Raw genomic sequence first — 17794 nt, 5'->3', positions numbered from 1 at the left:
CAGGGTAATATCATCAGCAATCTCGAAGGTATAGTAAAAGCAGCGGAAGAATTCTGTACTGACCTGTACAGTACCCAGAGGACTCAGGAGAACTCCATTTGAAGTTGAGTTCTCCATTGAGGACTCAGGAGAACACTCCTCCTATAACTAGCGATGAGATCAGAAGGGTCTTGCAAGATATGAAACGGGGAAAAGCGACAGGAGAAAATAGATTAAGAGCCAGTTTAATCAAAGATGGAGGAGACATAATGCTTGGAAAACTGGCAGCTCTCTATATGAAGTGTCTATCGACTGCAAGGGTCCCAGAAAACTGGAAGAATGAAAACATTATACTAATCCACAAAAAGGGAGATGTTAAATAATTGAAAACTTATAGTAGGCCCATTACCTTACTCCCAGCATTATATAAAACATTCACCAAGATAATCTCCAATAGAATAGCGGCAACACTGGACTTTTGTCAACCAAGGGAACAGGCAGGTTTCAGGAAGGGATACTCAACAATGGATCAAATCTATGTCATCAATAAGGTAATCGAGAAATCCGCAGAGTACAATCAGCCTCTCTATATGGTTTTCGTAGATTACGAAAAAGCATTTGATTCAGTAGAGATACCAGCAGTCATAGAGGCATTGCAGAATCAAGGAGTACAGACCGCTTACGTAAATACGTTAGAAAATATCTACAGAGGTTCTTCAGCTACCTTAATTCTACACAAGAAAAGTAGGAAGATACCTATAAAGAAAGGGGTCAGACAAGGAGACACAATCTCTCCAATGCTATTCACTGCGTGCTTGGAATAAGTATTCAAGCTATTAAACTGGGAAGGCTTAGGAGTATGGATGGACGGCAAATACCTCAGCAACCTTCGGTTTACCGATGACATTGTTCTATTCAGCAACACTGCAGACTGGGAAGGCTTAGGAGTAAGGATCGACGGCAAATACCTCAGCAACCTTCGGTTTACCGATGACATTGTTCTATTCAGCAACACTGCAGACGAGTTACAATAAATAATTGAGGACCTTAACAGAGAGAGCGTAAGAGTGGGGTTGAAGATTAATATGCAGAAGACAAAGATAATGATGAATAAATGGGCAAGGGAACAAGCGTTCAGGATCGCCAGTCAGCCTCTAGAGTCTGTGAAGGAGCATGTTTACCTAGGTCAATTAATCACAGGCAAGCCTGATCATGAGAAGGAAATTCATAGAAGAATAAAAATGGGCTGCATCGCAAACAGCAGACATTGCCAGCTCCTGACTGGAAGCTTACTGTTATCATTGAAAAGGAAGGCATACAATCAGTGCATTTTACCGGTGCGGACATACGGGGCAGAGACTTGGTGACTGACAAAGAAGCTTGAGAACAAGTTAAGGACCACGCAAAGAGCAATGGAACAAAGAATGCTAGGCATGACTTTAAGAGACATAAAGAGAGCGGTTTGGATTAAAGAGCAAACAAGTAAGACAATATTATAATTGACATTAAGAGAAAGAAATGGTGCTGGGCAGGTGATGTAATGCGCAGATTAGATAACCGTTAGACCATTAGGGTGACAGAATGGGTACCAAGAAAAGGGAAGAGCAGTAGAGGATGGCAGAAGACTAGGTGGTGCAACGAAATAAGGAACTTTGCAGGTGCTAGTTGGAATCGGTTGGAATAGTTGGAATTGGTAACTGGAGATTGCAAGGAGAGGCCTTTCTCCTGCAGTGGACATTATATATATATATATATATATATATATATATATATATATATATATATATATATATATATATATATATATATATATATATATATATATATATATATATATATAGCACCTAAGATTGGACCCAGCTGTATGTGCAGCCCAATCTTGTATGCAATGCTTAATTAAGTACGTCGCACATACATATGTGAGGAAAAAATAATCTGGAGTTGTACATGCCAAAACCATGATAAGATGAAGGCGCACGTGAGTGACCATCTGGGGCTCCTTAAAGTGTGTGCGTGTGTGCATGTTTGATTAGCATTCTGAGAATTCTTCGCGCATTATGCGGTATCTATTTCTACCTTTGTCTCAAACCATTTTGCCGAAAACAACAAAAAGAAAAGTAAAGCTGTTCACAAACTTCAGAACGAACCCATCGCGTGCTGCTAGGAGCACCAAACCACTATGGCCGATTGTCAACGTCCACGAAAAATGAACAAGAAGGCAGTTTAAGTAGTGTGATTCAAGACTCTTACTTACTATAAAGTGCTGACCACAGACGTAGACATCGTTGAACGTCTTCAAACCTTTCCTGTTGATGCGAGCCAGACAAATGCGCCAGTGGTTTTGAGAGAGTACCTGCGTCCGCTCACATTGGCATGTTATATGATTTTAGGCAAACTAAACATGCTGATGTCTGGCTCTCTGTAGGTCAGTTTCACAGAAGTCTCGCTTCTGCTTCGAAATCCAAACATCACACACAAACAGCACGGCTGTTGTGGCAAATAAAGTGCAGCAAAATATGCATGCTAGCTACAACACAGGGTGGCCGAGTCAAGTGAAGGTGCCCAGGTATGGTAGCTGCGTTTAAGGGAAGTGCCAGTGGTGACGTAGTGTGACATCCATGGAAGCTATGTATAGCTCCTTGTTTTTAAAGCAAGGCTTTCTTCACCTCTTCGACTTTTACACTACTGCTGCTGCTGTGTGGCACACTGCATCGGGGGAGGTGGTTCACTGCGTGTGTATAAACGGCAGAAGCGCAGCAGAAAGGCAACATGAGAAACTCATTTGGGTCATTCCATACATCATCACAATGCCCTCTGGAGCTCCCTGGGCATTGCCACAACACCCTCTTGACAGCTGTAATTATCCATTGAATGGAATGACACGATGGACTAACTGGCCGTCATGTGGCACATGCAGAAATAATGGGCAGGACATGTATTCCCACACAGCCTTAGATGACAATGTTTCACTGTTGCTAGTTGAGCGGAAGAATGCACGTCCAACACCGAACACTACAAACGGCTTATAAGCAGAGCTTTTAGTTTACTGGTTTTCATTTTTTATTTTGTCATTTAGGTTAGCTTGTAGGCCGCAGTGGCACTGCAAGCATAACGTGTGAATACAATTACTTATTTGGACTGACGCAAAGCATGACTGCAAATTCCTATATACTAAATCTCACAAATTCTGGTGTGCACAAACTATGCTTTTAGCCTACTCTAAAACTCTGTTCTCAGGATGATCGTTGTGTGTGAATGTAAAAGAAGTTTAATTATTGCTCACATAAGTGTTGCTAATTTGCACAGAACTATAAGTCCATGCGACAAGGCTGTCATCAATGGTGTGCTTTGGCTGTTAGCTGGTCATTAGAGCATGATGCTTTTCACACCGCCCAGGCATAGAAAAGCCAAACAGCTGCAGATGTGATACAGTAGCTGTGGAGATCCACGAGCGCCGTTTGCCTAAACATGGCAGGGTCGGCAGCGCCAAACAGGAGGGTTCTGCTCTCCAACTTCACGAAAAAGATGTCGTAAGTCTGCACCACCGTTGCCCTGCATGCCAGTGTCAGAAAATACAAGGCTTAATTAAATTAACATTTAATAAATTATGCCATTTTAGGTGCCAAAGTCATGATATGATTATGAGGCACACTGTAGCGAGGTACTCTAGAATAATTTTGACTACATAAAAAGGGTTTGGGCGAGTTCGTAGCAATCCATAATAAACAGCTGTTGCACACAAACTGAAAGACAAAGGACAAGGGATTTGACGAACACAAGTGCAAACTTTCAACAGAATTTCATTTGCAAAATAGGATGTATTATATACCTGGCCGATATATGAAAGGCACAAGGAGGGGTGAAAAAGAAACAAGGATGCCGTACCGCATGGCAGGCTCCAACAGGCATGTCTACACACAATGCAGCCTCATACCACCACTGATCTAGTGCTTCACCATAGATAACAAAGTTCTTTTTAGGACAACCCCAACGAGGCCATGTTGGCACAATCAACCTCTCGGCGGCTTATCTCAGCCACCTCGATGATCGCTCGTGTCGCCTGAAACATAGAAATCAGACGACACGAGAGATCATAAAGGTGGCTGAGATAAGCCGTGGAATAAACTCAAATCATGAAACTTTTCAAACGCTCAAAAACCAAACAACCGAACAAAACTGTGGCTTTTCTGGCACCTGTCTTTTTGTCTGTTGTTCCAATAATCTTGCGAAAAACTATTCTTGGACCTTACTCAAGGTGGTCGTGGTTTAAAAGCTTTTCTATCGAACCAGGAACAACAAATGGCCTGACATTCCATCAGCTCTTTCCAGACATCACAGTCCCCTGCCAATTTTCGTCCTGGCAACATGCTTTCATCATGATCTCGACCATGTTAGAGTTGCTGTATATGCTTCCCTTGGGGCCATATACAGCGACCTGACAAATGACCTAGCAAAGCCAAGTGAAGCCTAGCACACCCACGATCATATAACGACTGGATTGCTAAAAATGCTTGAGCCAGCCTGAAACGAGCCAATGCGGAAAATACAATATGGCAGTGCCCGTCCATTGCTTGCGTTCATGGTGGTGCCAGCAGCTGTTACCTCGATTCAAGGTGCATGCAGATGACTCTACTGCTCCCATGCTGCTTCCCCACATGGTTATATTGCAGGGCGTAATAGCATTATAGCGATTGGGCGTTAAAAAAAAACACGCTGTGCAGTGGCAGCCACTTTTTGGGAGATTTAAGGTCGCGTCCATACAATCAGGAGATGTGACCGAAATTCGGGAGGCTCCCAGACAATTCAGGAGAGTTGGCACATATGCACATGCACACAAAATTATTTTGTGCAAGTGTTAATTCGAAAATTCGTTAATCATGTGTAACAGTGCAACCACCTGCACACAGGTTCAGCAGGAATAAAACAGATAAGTAGTATTCCTGAAGCTCGCACATTTTTCTGTTATTTTAAAAAATGTCACATGCCTGCGCAACACAGCCAGCGCAGTCAGAGCCTACAGTAGAGGAACAGCTCCAGAGGAGCTCCATTTTGCGCAGCACTCACTATAGGGTCTTCACGCAAAGTATTTCAGTGTTGTTTTCACGAGAGCTATCTGAACCGTCTGCCCAGCGTCCATGGCAAGCTATGGCTTGTGCTGCTCTCTGCACAGTGACCTGCTGAGCCTGACGTTGCCTGGTTGTAGCCGAGCGCGCTCTAGGACTCATTTCTGCAGCAGCAGTTTGTACCTTGCAAGGAGGTGCCATGAAGTGTGCCGAAGAGTAAATACATGTATCGTGACTACACCGCGCACATGTCACATCTCTTGAACCATGGCATGATACGGTGCTGTTGATGATGATTTATTGGTACCCTTTTGAAAAGGGACGGTGACAAACAGTCAGTCACTTAGCCTGCTTGATGTAATCATGTATGCCATACAGGTTTTTCATGCTAGCATTTTTATACATCTCCTTAATCTTCTTTTTTTTTTTCAAGACAATTCAAACATTTCTTGGCCAATCCCCCATAGTGGGTAGGAGCCTGGAGATAGCTGCGATGGATACCAGTGACGGTGGCAGACAACATCGCCAACCAAAATGGCTATTGGAATGAGCCCATAACAGCTTACGCTGTAAAACGAATAAAGTTTAACTTTGCATGTGCAGCATGGTATGTAAGGCACAGACACATCCAAGAACGAGAAAAGTCAATAACAAAACAAAATAAGAACTAAGATATCCAGCACTATTATCTATTGCCTAATCACCAGCATCATGTTCAGCCACTGATCACAACCAAGAACACTACATTATACATAATTTTACACCCCCTAGTGCTTAACTTTTCCCTACCGGTAACTGCCATCAATCTTGTGTGCACTTCCTTTATTTAACATTCTGTGCTCACTACTTTCCTGTAATGTGCACTACATAACATTGGCATGTGCACGCTTTTCGTTACCTGGTAGCACCATAAGTGCAGCGTTAAAGAAATGAAAATCATGCAAAATATAGGATGAATAGTTGTTAAGGCCAAGATAAGCCCAAAAAAGTTCAAATATTAGTTAGAGTGCAGTTCTTTACCTGCCTCGTGGATGCCATGCACTCATAATCTGGGCTACCAGCTCCCAGCCAGTGGTGCACAATAATCCACTGTTATGTGAGCCAAACTAAAAATAAAATCTTCATTAGCCAGTAATTCTGATATTTCACTGCAATTTTGTGAGAGCCTCCTTTTCCCTTTTGGTTCAAGTATTGTCCAAAAATTGGCAGGGAAGGATAGAATTCCTGCATGCGACATCAGTGCATTGATTCTGTTTTCATGACTGAGTTTATGTTATTGGTCAGGGTCCTCGCTCCAAGGAATCCACACTGCCTTACCTAAAAATGGCCTGGACAAGATCCTTTGGCCTAGGTTCCGGTCTCCAGTGGACCACAACCTCCACCTTGTCTTTGCTGTCTCCATGGCTCACGGCACTCTACACCAAAGAGAGAGAGAGAGACGTAGGCGGCAGATGAGGCAGGCGTTTTCTTCTTTGGCATCAGTTGAGGCTGTCCCACTCTCGCTGGTGAAAAGCAAATCTACTCATCGAATGACATAACAGGGAATTTCACAAATTTCACAAAGCACATTTCACAAATGCAACACTTGTGGCAAGCAATCTATAGACAATGCATGTAATAGAAAATGTAAATGTACGCCACTACAAGTGAAACCAAATCTATAGGCATCAAATTTATCCTTCCTGTCCCATAATTTAATCTCTGACGTGGCAGACCAGTCATTTGACTGTCAATGTTTTGGAAAGGTGGTAGCATGACCGGCCCAGTGACTGGCCCAGTCCTGGCCCAGTGTGACCAGCCCGTCCAACAGCAACAAGGAGAGGAAACTCCTGTCTTTATAGGAACGTCGAATGAGCTCAAGTAAATTAATTTTAGTTTCCTCTAATTTCCAAAAACTTGAGTGGCAGACACACACACCACAACTGCCATCTATGAGAGATCAAGGGAAATCGATTACGGACTGACTAGAGTGGCCAGAGAACTGAAACTGGCAAGAGTCTCCAATGATGCAAACATCAGCCATTGTGAATCCCTAAGAGAGAATGTAAGACAAGTAAACAAAGCCTAAGCAGTTCCTCAGCGAGGCTAAAGAACAATGCCCAAAGTCTCATGTGCATTCATAAAGGAGCATTCGTGATGTTGAATACACGCCGCGCCTCCACCTACAAAAATTATGAAGTGAAGAAAATCGTCACATGGCACTTCAATGGAAAAGTGTTACCTGCCACCATAAGCAAGACGGCTAAACCATGAGGCAAAGTGGCAGTTTAGGCAAGTTGGTTATGCATTGCAAAATTACTTTTGCACTAGAATACACGGACAAAGAAAGGGAGCACAGGACAACAAAGCACTTTGACTATTCAACTACTCAAAATCTGAATAGTTGTCTGAGAGACTTTGCTTATCAGCGGCTATGCTCTCGAGCTTTGCTTATAAAGTAAGCAGCATTAGGGCCTGGATCTTGCAAAAATCAAAAACTGCAGCATCAAACTGAAATATGACCATGTTTACATGTGTAATGAACATACGAACGAGTCTTTTTGTTTTCAGGTTCACGCACATTTGTAACATTGGCGCTTTTCGGACTCCGTGACGTATAGCTTGGAGAATACATGTTTATGAACCAGGAGTACATAAATTGCACATTGCACTCCTAGTAATAAGGTGCAATTGCGTTCCCTTTCTTTTTCTCAGTTCACATTTCAAATCATGCTCATGGTCTCCATCCCTATGCCGAATGGAAGTGCTCGAAAAGTTGTGCTGATATTCGTGAAAAGGGCACCTTTTCGTGGCCATCGCAGTTGACGTACAAGGAGTCCTGGAACTTCGCATCCTTCTCAAAGATCCCGGGGAAGAAGACCCAGTTGTTGCCCTTGAGCGACATGGCACGAATGAAGAAGCCCCGGAACTTGACACTCTGATTGAGCGTAAGAAGTCTAATTGTAACCCGGCCTTCCAAGATACCAGTGTCCACCACCAGCTGCCATGCAAAGAATTAATCATTGTTTCCAGAGATATACAGTCATGTGCACAGTTAACGCTATCACACACCATGTAGACATGAAATTTTTTTACTTCTGCTTTAAATGATGTCCTGAACCTCGAAACCTTATAAAATAGATCAGCAAGTCTCATAGTGCTCTATGAAATTTACTATAATAGCTTTTCTACGAACCAGTTTCGATTTCATTTACTAGGATTTACATGTGTCGTAACATCATGACGCAGAAGGTGGCCATGTGGGAGGAGGACATCACAACGTTTTGGTACTCGTGCTGGCTCACTTGGTCGTCTGTTATTCTGCTACATCTGACCACGCAATGATTAGCAGCATAACAGACAACCCAGTGAGCCGAAGCAAATAACAAAAAAGGAAAAAGTCGCAATTTCGCTCAAAAGGCGAAGCATCGATTGCGATGGCAAATTAGTGTACAGCTATATGAAGTAAGGATGGTAGTTTTCTCGGCCATATAAGCTTGTAAACATAGGCATACTAAATAAATAAACGAGCATGGTGCACGTCACGCGCACAAACAAACATAAACACATCTCACTCGATGACTGTGAAAACTCGCTGTCGAAACATTGGAGTGAGGAAGTGCGACAGCAGCAGCAAGTGACCTTCGTGCTGCCTCTCACATCAACACGAACTAAACTGTGTAAACACAGCGCAAGGTGGACTCTGTACCCATTGCAGATCAGTGGCATACCTTTTTTTGAGTGGGGGCAAGCCATATCTCTTATATATATATATATAAACAGAGAGACTTCAGTGACGAAAGCCGGACCCCAGCCAAAACATCAGAAAGGGAAATGTTTTGTACAGTCATTCGTTCCTTTTGCGTGGTTTTAAAAGAACTGGATCATCCAGAGAAACAGTCATCTGGTGTGTGTGTGTCCTTGTGAGTGCATGTGCTTGTGCGTGAATGTGTGTGTGTGTCTATAATATATATATATATATATATATATATATATATATATATATATATATATATATATATATATATATATATATATATATATATATATATATATATATATATATATATATATATATATATATATATATCAAAAGAAAGAGAGAGAGAGAGAAGCTTGATTGGAAAGTGATCTTTGCAGTAAGTGCCACCTGGGATTGCTCTGCCGCCACATTCCTGTCGGCATGGACGACATGCCAACGGAAGCTGTGCTAATGTAAACCTGTACATAGCTTCCCCTCTGAATTCTGCAGTACATGTTCGTTTTTCGAATGTTTTACTACAAAGCCTGACTAACAAGGAGGGCTCCTGCCAAGGGGCGTGGGGCGAGCCGGCGAGCAGCGCTGGTGGCAGGGGAGTTAGGTAGACGGTGCTTTAACGGCTGCAGACCAATAAAGAATGACACATTCTTTTATTTATTGTGTTAGTTTTGTGTTGGTTTATATTAAAGTATTCACTGGAGGTTATAAGAAGTTCACGCTCACGACTGGGCAAAGCATACTGAGAGCAGGCCCAGATGGCACGAGCTGTAAAGGTCGACTCCCTTGCAGATTACGCGATTTCTATTGCGCTAAAAAAGGCTGAAAAATGTGCCAGTGAAAGTTACCTTTGTCATCTACAGATCTGGTTTTCCATTGCACATTATGAACTATTATAGTGTACTGTTGCCAATATTTTCTGAAGCGTGTCAATCGAGTAAGACAATAAAGTCACTAAAATTGTAGCTATAACTGTGAAGTAGAATTTAAGAACATACGTATTCCAAAACGCCCTGATATAAGTTAACATGAAGTAACTTATTACCTAGGTCTATCACGTTGGTCTAATGTTCGTGAAGCTGAAGTAAAACAGTGAATTTACTAGCAGGGTATAGAGGGCTTTACTAATTTAGGGTAGTGTAGGGTACTAATGTAGAGGGCTTTACTAATGTAGGGCTATAGGGTGGGAGAATATTCGACATTTCGAATGCTAATAACCTGTGTGTAATATCTTATTTGTACCCAAAAATGAACTGTTCGGTATTTTTGAATATAAAAACTGATCAAATATTTTGGAATAATTGACTGTTAAAGTTGGGTTACTCTTCTCCACCTGCTGAACACAGCATCGTAAATTATAATTATCAGAAGTAAAACAGTGTTAAAGTTTTCGATGCGATGCAGAAACAAGATTGCTAATGGAAGCTTTGTTTTTAGTTTTGCTGTAGAAGTGCAGCGCTGGTTAACACTCCTTGGGTTAGATTTTGTGCACAAACATAAATGCACAAGAATGCGTGGACGTCGTCGCCGTAACACAACTGGTAATGCCACGCGTGCATAATGTGAAGGTTGTGGCTTCGGCTTTCACCATCAGCAAGTTGTTCTTTCCTCTATTCCCCTTTAGTTTCTCATTTTTACACTTCAATTAAAAACTACAAATAATTTCCCCTACGCTTTCCTTTTCTTCAATACCTGTTGGTTTCATATGGTTCTAGCAAACAAATATGTACGAGCGTTCTTGGAACATCCGGCCCCTTGGTTTCCTTTCTTGCATTCAATACATGACAACCGGCTATTTTTGTTTCTGGCCTGCCCATTAGTCTTTCTTGCAGTCTAGTAATGCAGCATTTCTATCTTATATGTTACAACCAGTAATGTTTTCTTGGTAACAGGCATTTTATTTTGTCTAGGGCACACAATTACTTCGTTTGCTTTTTTATTTTCCAGTAATTTTGATATTTCTTCAAGAACTATTTATTTTGTGTTTTTGGAAAGTTGGTCATACGGCAGCCTGTCATTCTTGGAAAGCTTGTTTGCCACCAGGCTCTAAAGGTGTCAAGTGGCTATTCGTGCAGTTCTTTTCATGACAGTTATAGTGATTTAGTGCTCAAAATGATCCAATTATCCACTGTCTATTCAGTATAAGCGTGTTCCTAACTATACCAAAATAAATATTCCTGTTGTAAATATATGCATCTGCTTTTGTCTATTTGACATTCTATTCTACATTCGATACTTACCATATTCATAGCCGATTCATATTTGAAAAGGTCGATATTCAATTGCTTACCTCTAATATTTACACAATGGATTATGACAACTTAAATTTTTCATTCTTTAAATTGGAAGGTTACAAATACAGCACGATTCAAAAGAACACAAGCAAGGTAATTTTTCTAGGATGAAAATGCACTTATCTGCATATTATCCCGAAATTTTTTGTGCTTCTCTACATTCATGGTTGCTGGACGTGCTTAACCGAGTGTTGTTAACACAGCAATGACAATTACTCGGGCTTTGTACAGGTTAAATACCACATTTTAACCCTCGATCTATCTGAAAGCCGCCATTAAGTACTGATTGGTCTGAAAGCTGTGAGATTACAGAAGCTATTTGTTCAGCCGCGCATGAACGAGCTCAGCCGTTCAGATATCTATGTCTTTTTTATGCAATCGATAAGTCTTATTCAACTGCTGTGTTCTAAATCTGAACACAAAATTTGTTCCATTTGGTTTCGGTAAATTAGCTCTCTGACGTGCTTGCACACGTTTACCAATGAAAAGGATTTGGTGATACCCCTGAACCCGCAGTGTTTAAACACATTCAAATAGGTTTTGTAAATAGTAAAGAAAAGTCAATTTTATGAGTACTATGATGGCTATGACGACCACTGTGCTCTGAAGCACAATCATATTGATGTGAAGGCTACCAATGTACCACCATGGCCACCGAGCCTATGCGTCGTGCAGCGAGTTTCAGCCACTTACATGTACCTTTTGAACATTAAACTGCGTTCTGGAAAGCCATTTTTCAAGCAACCTTCCTAACTTATAGGTCATTAAAATATTGCCAATCATTCATTTAAGGCACTAAAATAAGTAGCTGATTGCTAAATAAAAAACTTTGCTGTAAACAGACAAAAAAATCCCGAAGTCTAGCAACAAAATCATTAAAATAGCAACACTAATTGAATACCAGTAAATTATAAAAATCAAATTTGATTGTGTTTTCAAAGATGGTTAGGTCAGATGGCCCCAACAAACACAAGTTGATGGAAGGGACAATGGAATGAACTTTTTTTGGACTACTGAACAACAGCTTTCTCAGCAATTCAGGCTTGCAAGGCAGGTACTGCAGGCGTCTCACACCACTAAGTACGGTAACCCTAACTGCTTAGTGTGGCCAGCCAAGTGTCATCTACTACCGCAAGTGGTGGCAATGCCCCCAAAACAATCCTAGCTGCCCAAGCAAGGATACGTAATGAAGATGTTGTACCTATGCGGGTGCAATTCTGAGAGAAAATTTGGCATCAGTTGTTTGTTGTATTTAAATAACGTGCTAACTTGGGCTGATTGGTACATGTCTGAAGAAAATGAGTAACAGCGCTGAACAACGTGACGTGACTGAGCGCTTTGTCTGTCTCAGTCACGTCTCGTTGTTCAGATCTGTAACTCATTTTCTTCAGTTTTGTTGTATTTATCAGTGTGTAGCCGTCAGTGCCCGCTTTCAGGAGTGTATGTGTGCATGGGGGGAGGGGGCAAATTGCCTACTTTTCCCTTTCCCTTATGACTGTGGGGGAGAAGGGCATGCTTCCCCCCAAACTAGTAGATACGCCTATGACAAGCACGGTGTCATGCACACACAGGTAAATATAAACACACCTCACTCAATAACCATGAGCGCTTGCTGTCACAAAGCTGGCATGATGAAGAGCACTGGCAGCGAGAAGCAAACGCTTCGTGCTGCCCCAGTTTCACTGCGAGAACAGCATTCAAGGCCAGATAAACAAAAGCAGTCTTGAAAGTACTGGGAACCTCGATTGCACTATTGAGGTTCAACTGCACTATTGACAGACCAAGTAGCCTGGATCAATGTCTAGATCAAGAGTTGAAAGAGTTGCAGAGGTGGTGAAATTTACCAGCTAGAACGAAGTCACCTTGTGGTGGTGGTGGTGGTAACAACTTTATTAACAATCCGGCAAATTCGTGGCCTGGGCCTAGGCCGCCCCCGAGGAGGTCCGGAGATCCTGTCTCCTCGCCGCCTCACGGGCTTGCTGGATGGCCCATAGTTGATTTCCGAGGTTTGAGCTGCGCAACGCGGCCGTCCATCGCGCCGCAGCTTCATCTGGGGAAACTGCATTTTCTTCGCATATAACGTCACATTCCCAGAGAATGTGTCTAAGAGTTGCGTGAGCCCTGCTGCATAGCTTGCAGTTATCATCTGAGTAGACGTCCGGATATATCCTCCTGAGATGGACCTTGTGTGCTATATAAATAACGGTGAAGAGTGTGCTGAAGAATCAATGTGGCTAAGACTCCGCATGCAGCTGGTGGAAAGGCCAGATCCCCTTTATGAGGATTTCAAGTGGCATTATGTAGACTTGAGTGATCTTGGTCGAGACTCCAGGCACCGTGTTCCCGGATTTCAAAAGTGGGTGGGCAGGGGACAAATGACCACTTTGCCGCACCCCCCCTCCCCCCACCCCCACAGGTAGATATGCCTACGTCGCAAATGGGTTTTAAGATACAGTGGCGCGGGTGGGCGCCTGCACCGTCCTGAGTAAAACACGCTCCCCCTCCCTACCCTCCCCCCAGAGTCTTGTGCCCGATGGAATACGGCACGCTTCCTTCCCGCTTTCCTCTGCTGTGTGCATGGGATTGAGCCACAATCACTGGCTCACCCTCATACACTTTCACTCGCACATACAGAATGTGGCATGCGGCGATGATTTGATCGCCCTTAGGCTTTATATGAAACCTCATCACGACGGCGACACCGACAGTAAAAATACACCTGAGGTGTCCATGTAATTGCTATTGCAATAAAAAAAAAGAAATGTCAAAAACAAGATGCCAGCACTTCTTCACGAGAGTGGGATGGGTTGTATTACTTGATAGCCTATGTGTTGATATGTTCACATACGAAGAGGTGCTGATAAATATTGAGTCTTACCCAGAAAGAAAAGTAAGCAAGGTATCTGTAAATTTCAGGGAGTATTGGCTAATTTGTCTATATTCAGTGGTGCAAAAATTAGTTATCAAAGTTCTCAGCTTATCATTCTATTTAAAGACCAAAGCAAAAACAGCAGCACTTTCAAAAAAGTTCAGTATGGAAGAGCATACAACCATAATCAAGTTCTTGCTTTCACAAGGGAAACATACAAAGCAGGTCCATGATAACATGTCACAATCTTTGCATGACAGTAAGCATTCATATGCGACCATAAACATTGTGTTGTCATTTTTAAAAGTGGCCACTTCAGTATCAAAAGTGAGAAACCCAGTGGGAGGCCTGTTTCTGTCACTGCGCTCGCAAATGTGAAAGCTATCCAAGACATGATAATGGATGACTGCTGAACATCAGCCAAAAATATTGCTACATGTCTGTAAATATCAGGTGGAAGAGTTCATGCCATTATCCACGGTGACTTGGAAATGAGAAAGCTTGCAACAAAGTGAATCCCAAAACTTCTGACAACTGAATAAAAAAGGAAACGTGCATAAATGTCAGTGACTGTTTTGGAACATTTTTAAAAACGTGAGTCAAACTGGACAAATTAGTTACAGGTGATGAGACATGCATCTACTGTTATGATCCCGAGGCAGAGGAACTGTCTGAAGAACGGAGGCGCAGCAGTTTCCCTGGCCAAAGAAGTTCAGTGTGCAAATGTCAGTACAGAAACAAATGGCAGCAGTTTTTTGCAACAAGAAGGAATTTCTACTGGTGAACTACCTTCAACGAAGTTGAACCATTAAAGCAGATTACTGTGCTTTAATGACGAAGTTAGGCAAACCACCAAGGAACGTCAAGGAAAACTCCCGAAGCTGTCACATGGTTGCATGAGAATGCCTTGTCACACACAGCAGGTTAAACAATGGTAAAACTGACTTCCTTGGGCGTTCGGGCGATGCCCTATCCACCCTATTCGCCTCACCTGACTCTCGATTATAATTTGTTTCACAATCTTAAAAAACACTTCAAGGACAATGATTGGTAGTGTTCGAGAGGCAACTGATGCTGCAAATGAGTGGTTACATAAGCAAACAGAACAATTTTATTTGCAAGGATTTAAGAAAGTGCAGGACATATGTCACAAGTACATTGGGTTCCTTGGAAAATACGTACAATAGTGTGGCCAACCCAGCAGAAGCAGCCACACCAAACCTAGGAGGGATTAACAAAGAAAGCATCACATTAAAACTGCAGATTTCCATCATATTACACTGTAGCTGTTGCCTTAATGAGGACGTTCGTATGGCAGTGCAAGGAGAAGCTGGTTGTAAAGTACTCGTACCTGAAAGTTGTGGTGCGTGAAGGTGGGCCCTTTGTTGTGCCTGGGCACCATCTCCTTGCAGGAGGTCAGGGGCGCCCCATTTGAGTAAGACAGTGCAGATTGCAGTGCACACATGATGAGCACTGCCAGCAGCACAGCTCCCTGCGTCAAGCTTAAGCGTTGCAAAGCAAAAAAAAGAAAAATATGCGGACTGACAGAGCGAGTAGACACGAGTCCTATTTGTCTGGTTCACATGAATTGGTACAACCCACTATGAATCCAGCAGTAGAAGAAACAGAATGGAAAAGAATGAACAACATATTGAAATGATGCCCGGAGGCCTGTTTGGGAAAATGGATAAGGAGAAGGGAAGAATTAGGTAAAATTAAAGAGAACACTCCTGTGCATTCTTGGTTGATTGGTTTGCATTTATCAGTGGATCATACCCATTATGGGGAACTGGCTAAGAATCGGACATAATTTGTCAAATCTAAAATAAGATATACACAAATAAGAAATTCAAATAAATCAAAAGTAACGCAAGATGAAGATTTAAGAATTTAGCAAGAAAAGTGTCCTTCAAACAGGGCCTCAATTTTTCAATTACAACAGAAATTTATACTCTGATAGGTGGGGTTCGTAATCAGTTAAATGTGGTAATGATGGGTTCAAAGAGTCTTGCATTACTGGACGCCTCCTAAACCTATAGCAGCAGTTATGAAAGCTGACAACGAAAGTATTGCGAGAACAGGACCACTACGGGCCGTTAGTGATAGCCAAGCTATCTGCTACCTCATACATAACTGAGCCTTTGTGGCGAGGTACCCATGCCAATCTAATTAGGAATAAATGAGAAGGTACCAGAGAAGGAAATGTACATGAAAGATGCGAACCACTGTTTGCAGTGAGAGCTGGACATAAAAATAAAGAATCCGTTACTACAACAACCGTCAGAGATTGATGAATTCACTTTCCGCAGGGCCGATATAACTGACAGTAAGTCAGCTGAAAATACAGGTATCAAGTTTGGAAGTCCTAGCAAGAATGGCCAGACAAAAGCAGAAGAGGAGATAAAAAAAAATCTTGAGGTGAACACAACTGTCTTTACAAAGACCACCTGAGGTATGTAGAACCGAAGCCAGAAAGATTATAAAATACCACAGGCTGAGAAATAAAAATTATTTGTCATTTTATAGGAGATTCATACATCTTTGAGAATGTTTGGACAGTTAATAAGCAAAATTTACACAAAATTAAGGGTAATCTTGCTTTTAAACATAGTTAATTGTTGGCAACAATCTTTGGCAAACCAAAGCATAGGTGTTCTGTATACCTGTCTCTTTCTTTTTCTGTGCTTTACATTCCAGGCTAAGCGATGTGGTGGGACTCTGGCATATTGGTATGGAAACTACAGGATATCATAGGCAACGTTTGTTAGCTTTGACGCAAACATTGACTGTGCCGCCACTGAGAAAGATGTGCAACACGCTGGTCATATTTCCTTTGTTGTGTGCCCAGTGCACCTCGTGGGTATGTGACACCATGAAAAGAATAAACATGAACACCTTGCCTAGAATGTGAATAATCCAGCCTAAATGACCCCACCAACTTGACTCTCCGAGTACTACCACACCATGGCTGGCTGGTATAAGTAAACCTTAGCCAAAAACCTTACAGGCCACCTCTGCAGCTGTACTCGTCTCCATCAGGTGTCACATCAACCTCTAATTAATGGGCATTGCCTCCAAGCTGAATCACAGGAGGATACCACTCAGCCAGGGTCCAAGTCCCGTTGCCACAACACATTTCCACATACTTTACACAGCTCAGTCAGGGCCGGGCTCTCTTTCTAAGTATACCAGCTTAGGACTTAGGACAGTCTGCTCAGGACTCAGTAAACCATGTGGTGCAACTTGTCCTCACCTTTTGTCCCTGTATGCTCCAGTGTGTCTTGGTCTGCATGAGCTCATTTACTCTGTTTAGACAATTCACGGAATGCTGCAGCTTTTGTCCCTAAGCAATGGCACTTACCCACTACAGGGTATTGGCCCAGAAGCAGGCGGTTTTAAAGTTCATATGCATTTAGTGAATAATGTAAGTGGGCATAGTTGCTCGCGCGACATAAATAAATTGCAGACATTAGAAGTATTGTAAGATAATTATAGAATTTTAGGGAAAAGGTAATAAGCTAATGATGTGAAGGACACTTCCTGAAATTTAAGTGTGGTAGTCATTATGTGTAAAGTTACCAGTTGCAATACAAACGTCCATGTGGCTTCAGCCCAGTGAAGATAAGTTAGGGAAAGCGCAAGTAGAAAAATGGAATTTCTGAACTTTTTGTGGTGTAGACTCTTCTTCTCTGACTTGCCATCAAAAGATCTGCTGTCCCCATCTGCCCCTTTACCATGTGTGGGTTCTCTTTTTCTCTTCCAGGCAGACTGGCTCTTATACAGAACAGGGAGTATCCTCAGAACCAATGGACGTGTACATTGCGCAAGAGCGCGAAGTTGGGCAACGTAGATG

General features: G+C 42.3%; 1 protein-coding gene across 2 annotated transcripts; it reads right to left on the bottom strand.

Moving 5' to 3' along the window:
• Window positions 1–3218: 3218 nt before the first annotated feature.
• Window positions 3219–17304, bottom strand: LOC135911092 (putative defense protein). Of its 2 annotated transcripts, none has more exons than XM_065443186.1 (5): window positions 17195–17304; window positions 15293–15443; window positions 7825–8022; window positions 6360–6457; window positions 3219–3531 (listed from the first exon to the last, which is right to left on the bottom strand). In XM_065443186.1, the coding sequence occupies exons 1-5, from the start codon at window positions 17239–17241 to the stop codon at window positions 3363–3365; spliced, it is 663 nt and encodes a 220-aa protein (XP_065299258.1). In that variant the 5' UTR covers window positions 17242–17304; the 3' UTR covers window positions 3219–3362. The 2 variants fall into 2 exon arrangements, with proteins under 2 accessions (XP_065299258.1, XP_065299259.1); XM_065443187.1 differs by having other exon boundaries at window positions 7825–7959.
• Between the last annotated feature and the right edge of the window lie 490 nt (window positions 17305–17794).

The sequence above is a fragment of the Dermacentor albipictus genome, chromosome 9 (genome assembly GCF_038994185.2).
Source record: "Dermacentor albipictus isolate Rhodes 1998 colony chromosome 9, USDA_Dalb.pri_finalv2, whole genome shotgun sequence".
Taxonomy (NCBI): domain Eukaryota; kingdom Metazoa; phylum Arthropoda; class Arachnida; order Ixodida; family Ixodidae; genus Dermacentor; species Dermacentor albipictus.
The sequence above is the reverse complement of the archived record's forward strand: the minus strand, read 5'-3'. Positions and strand labels throughout refer to the sequence as shown.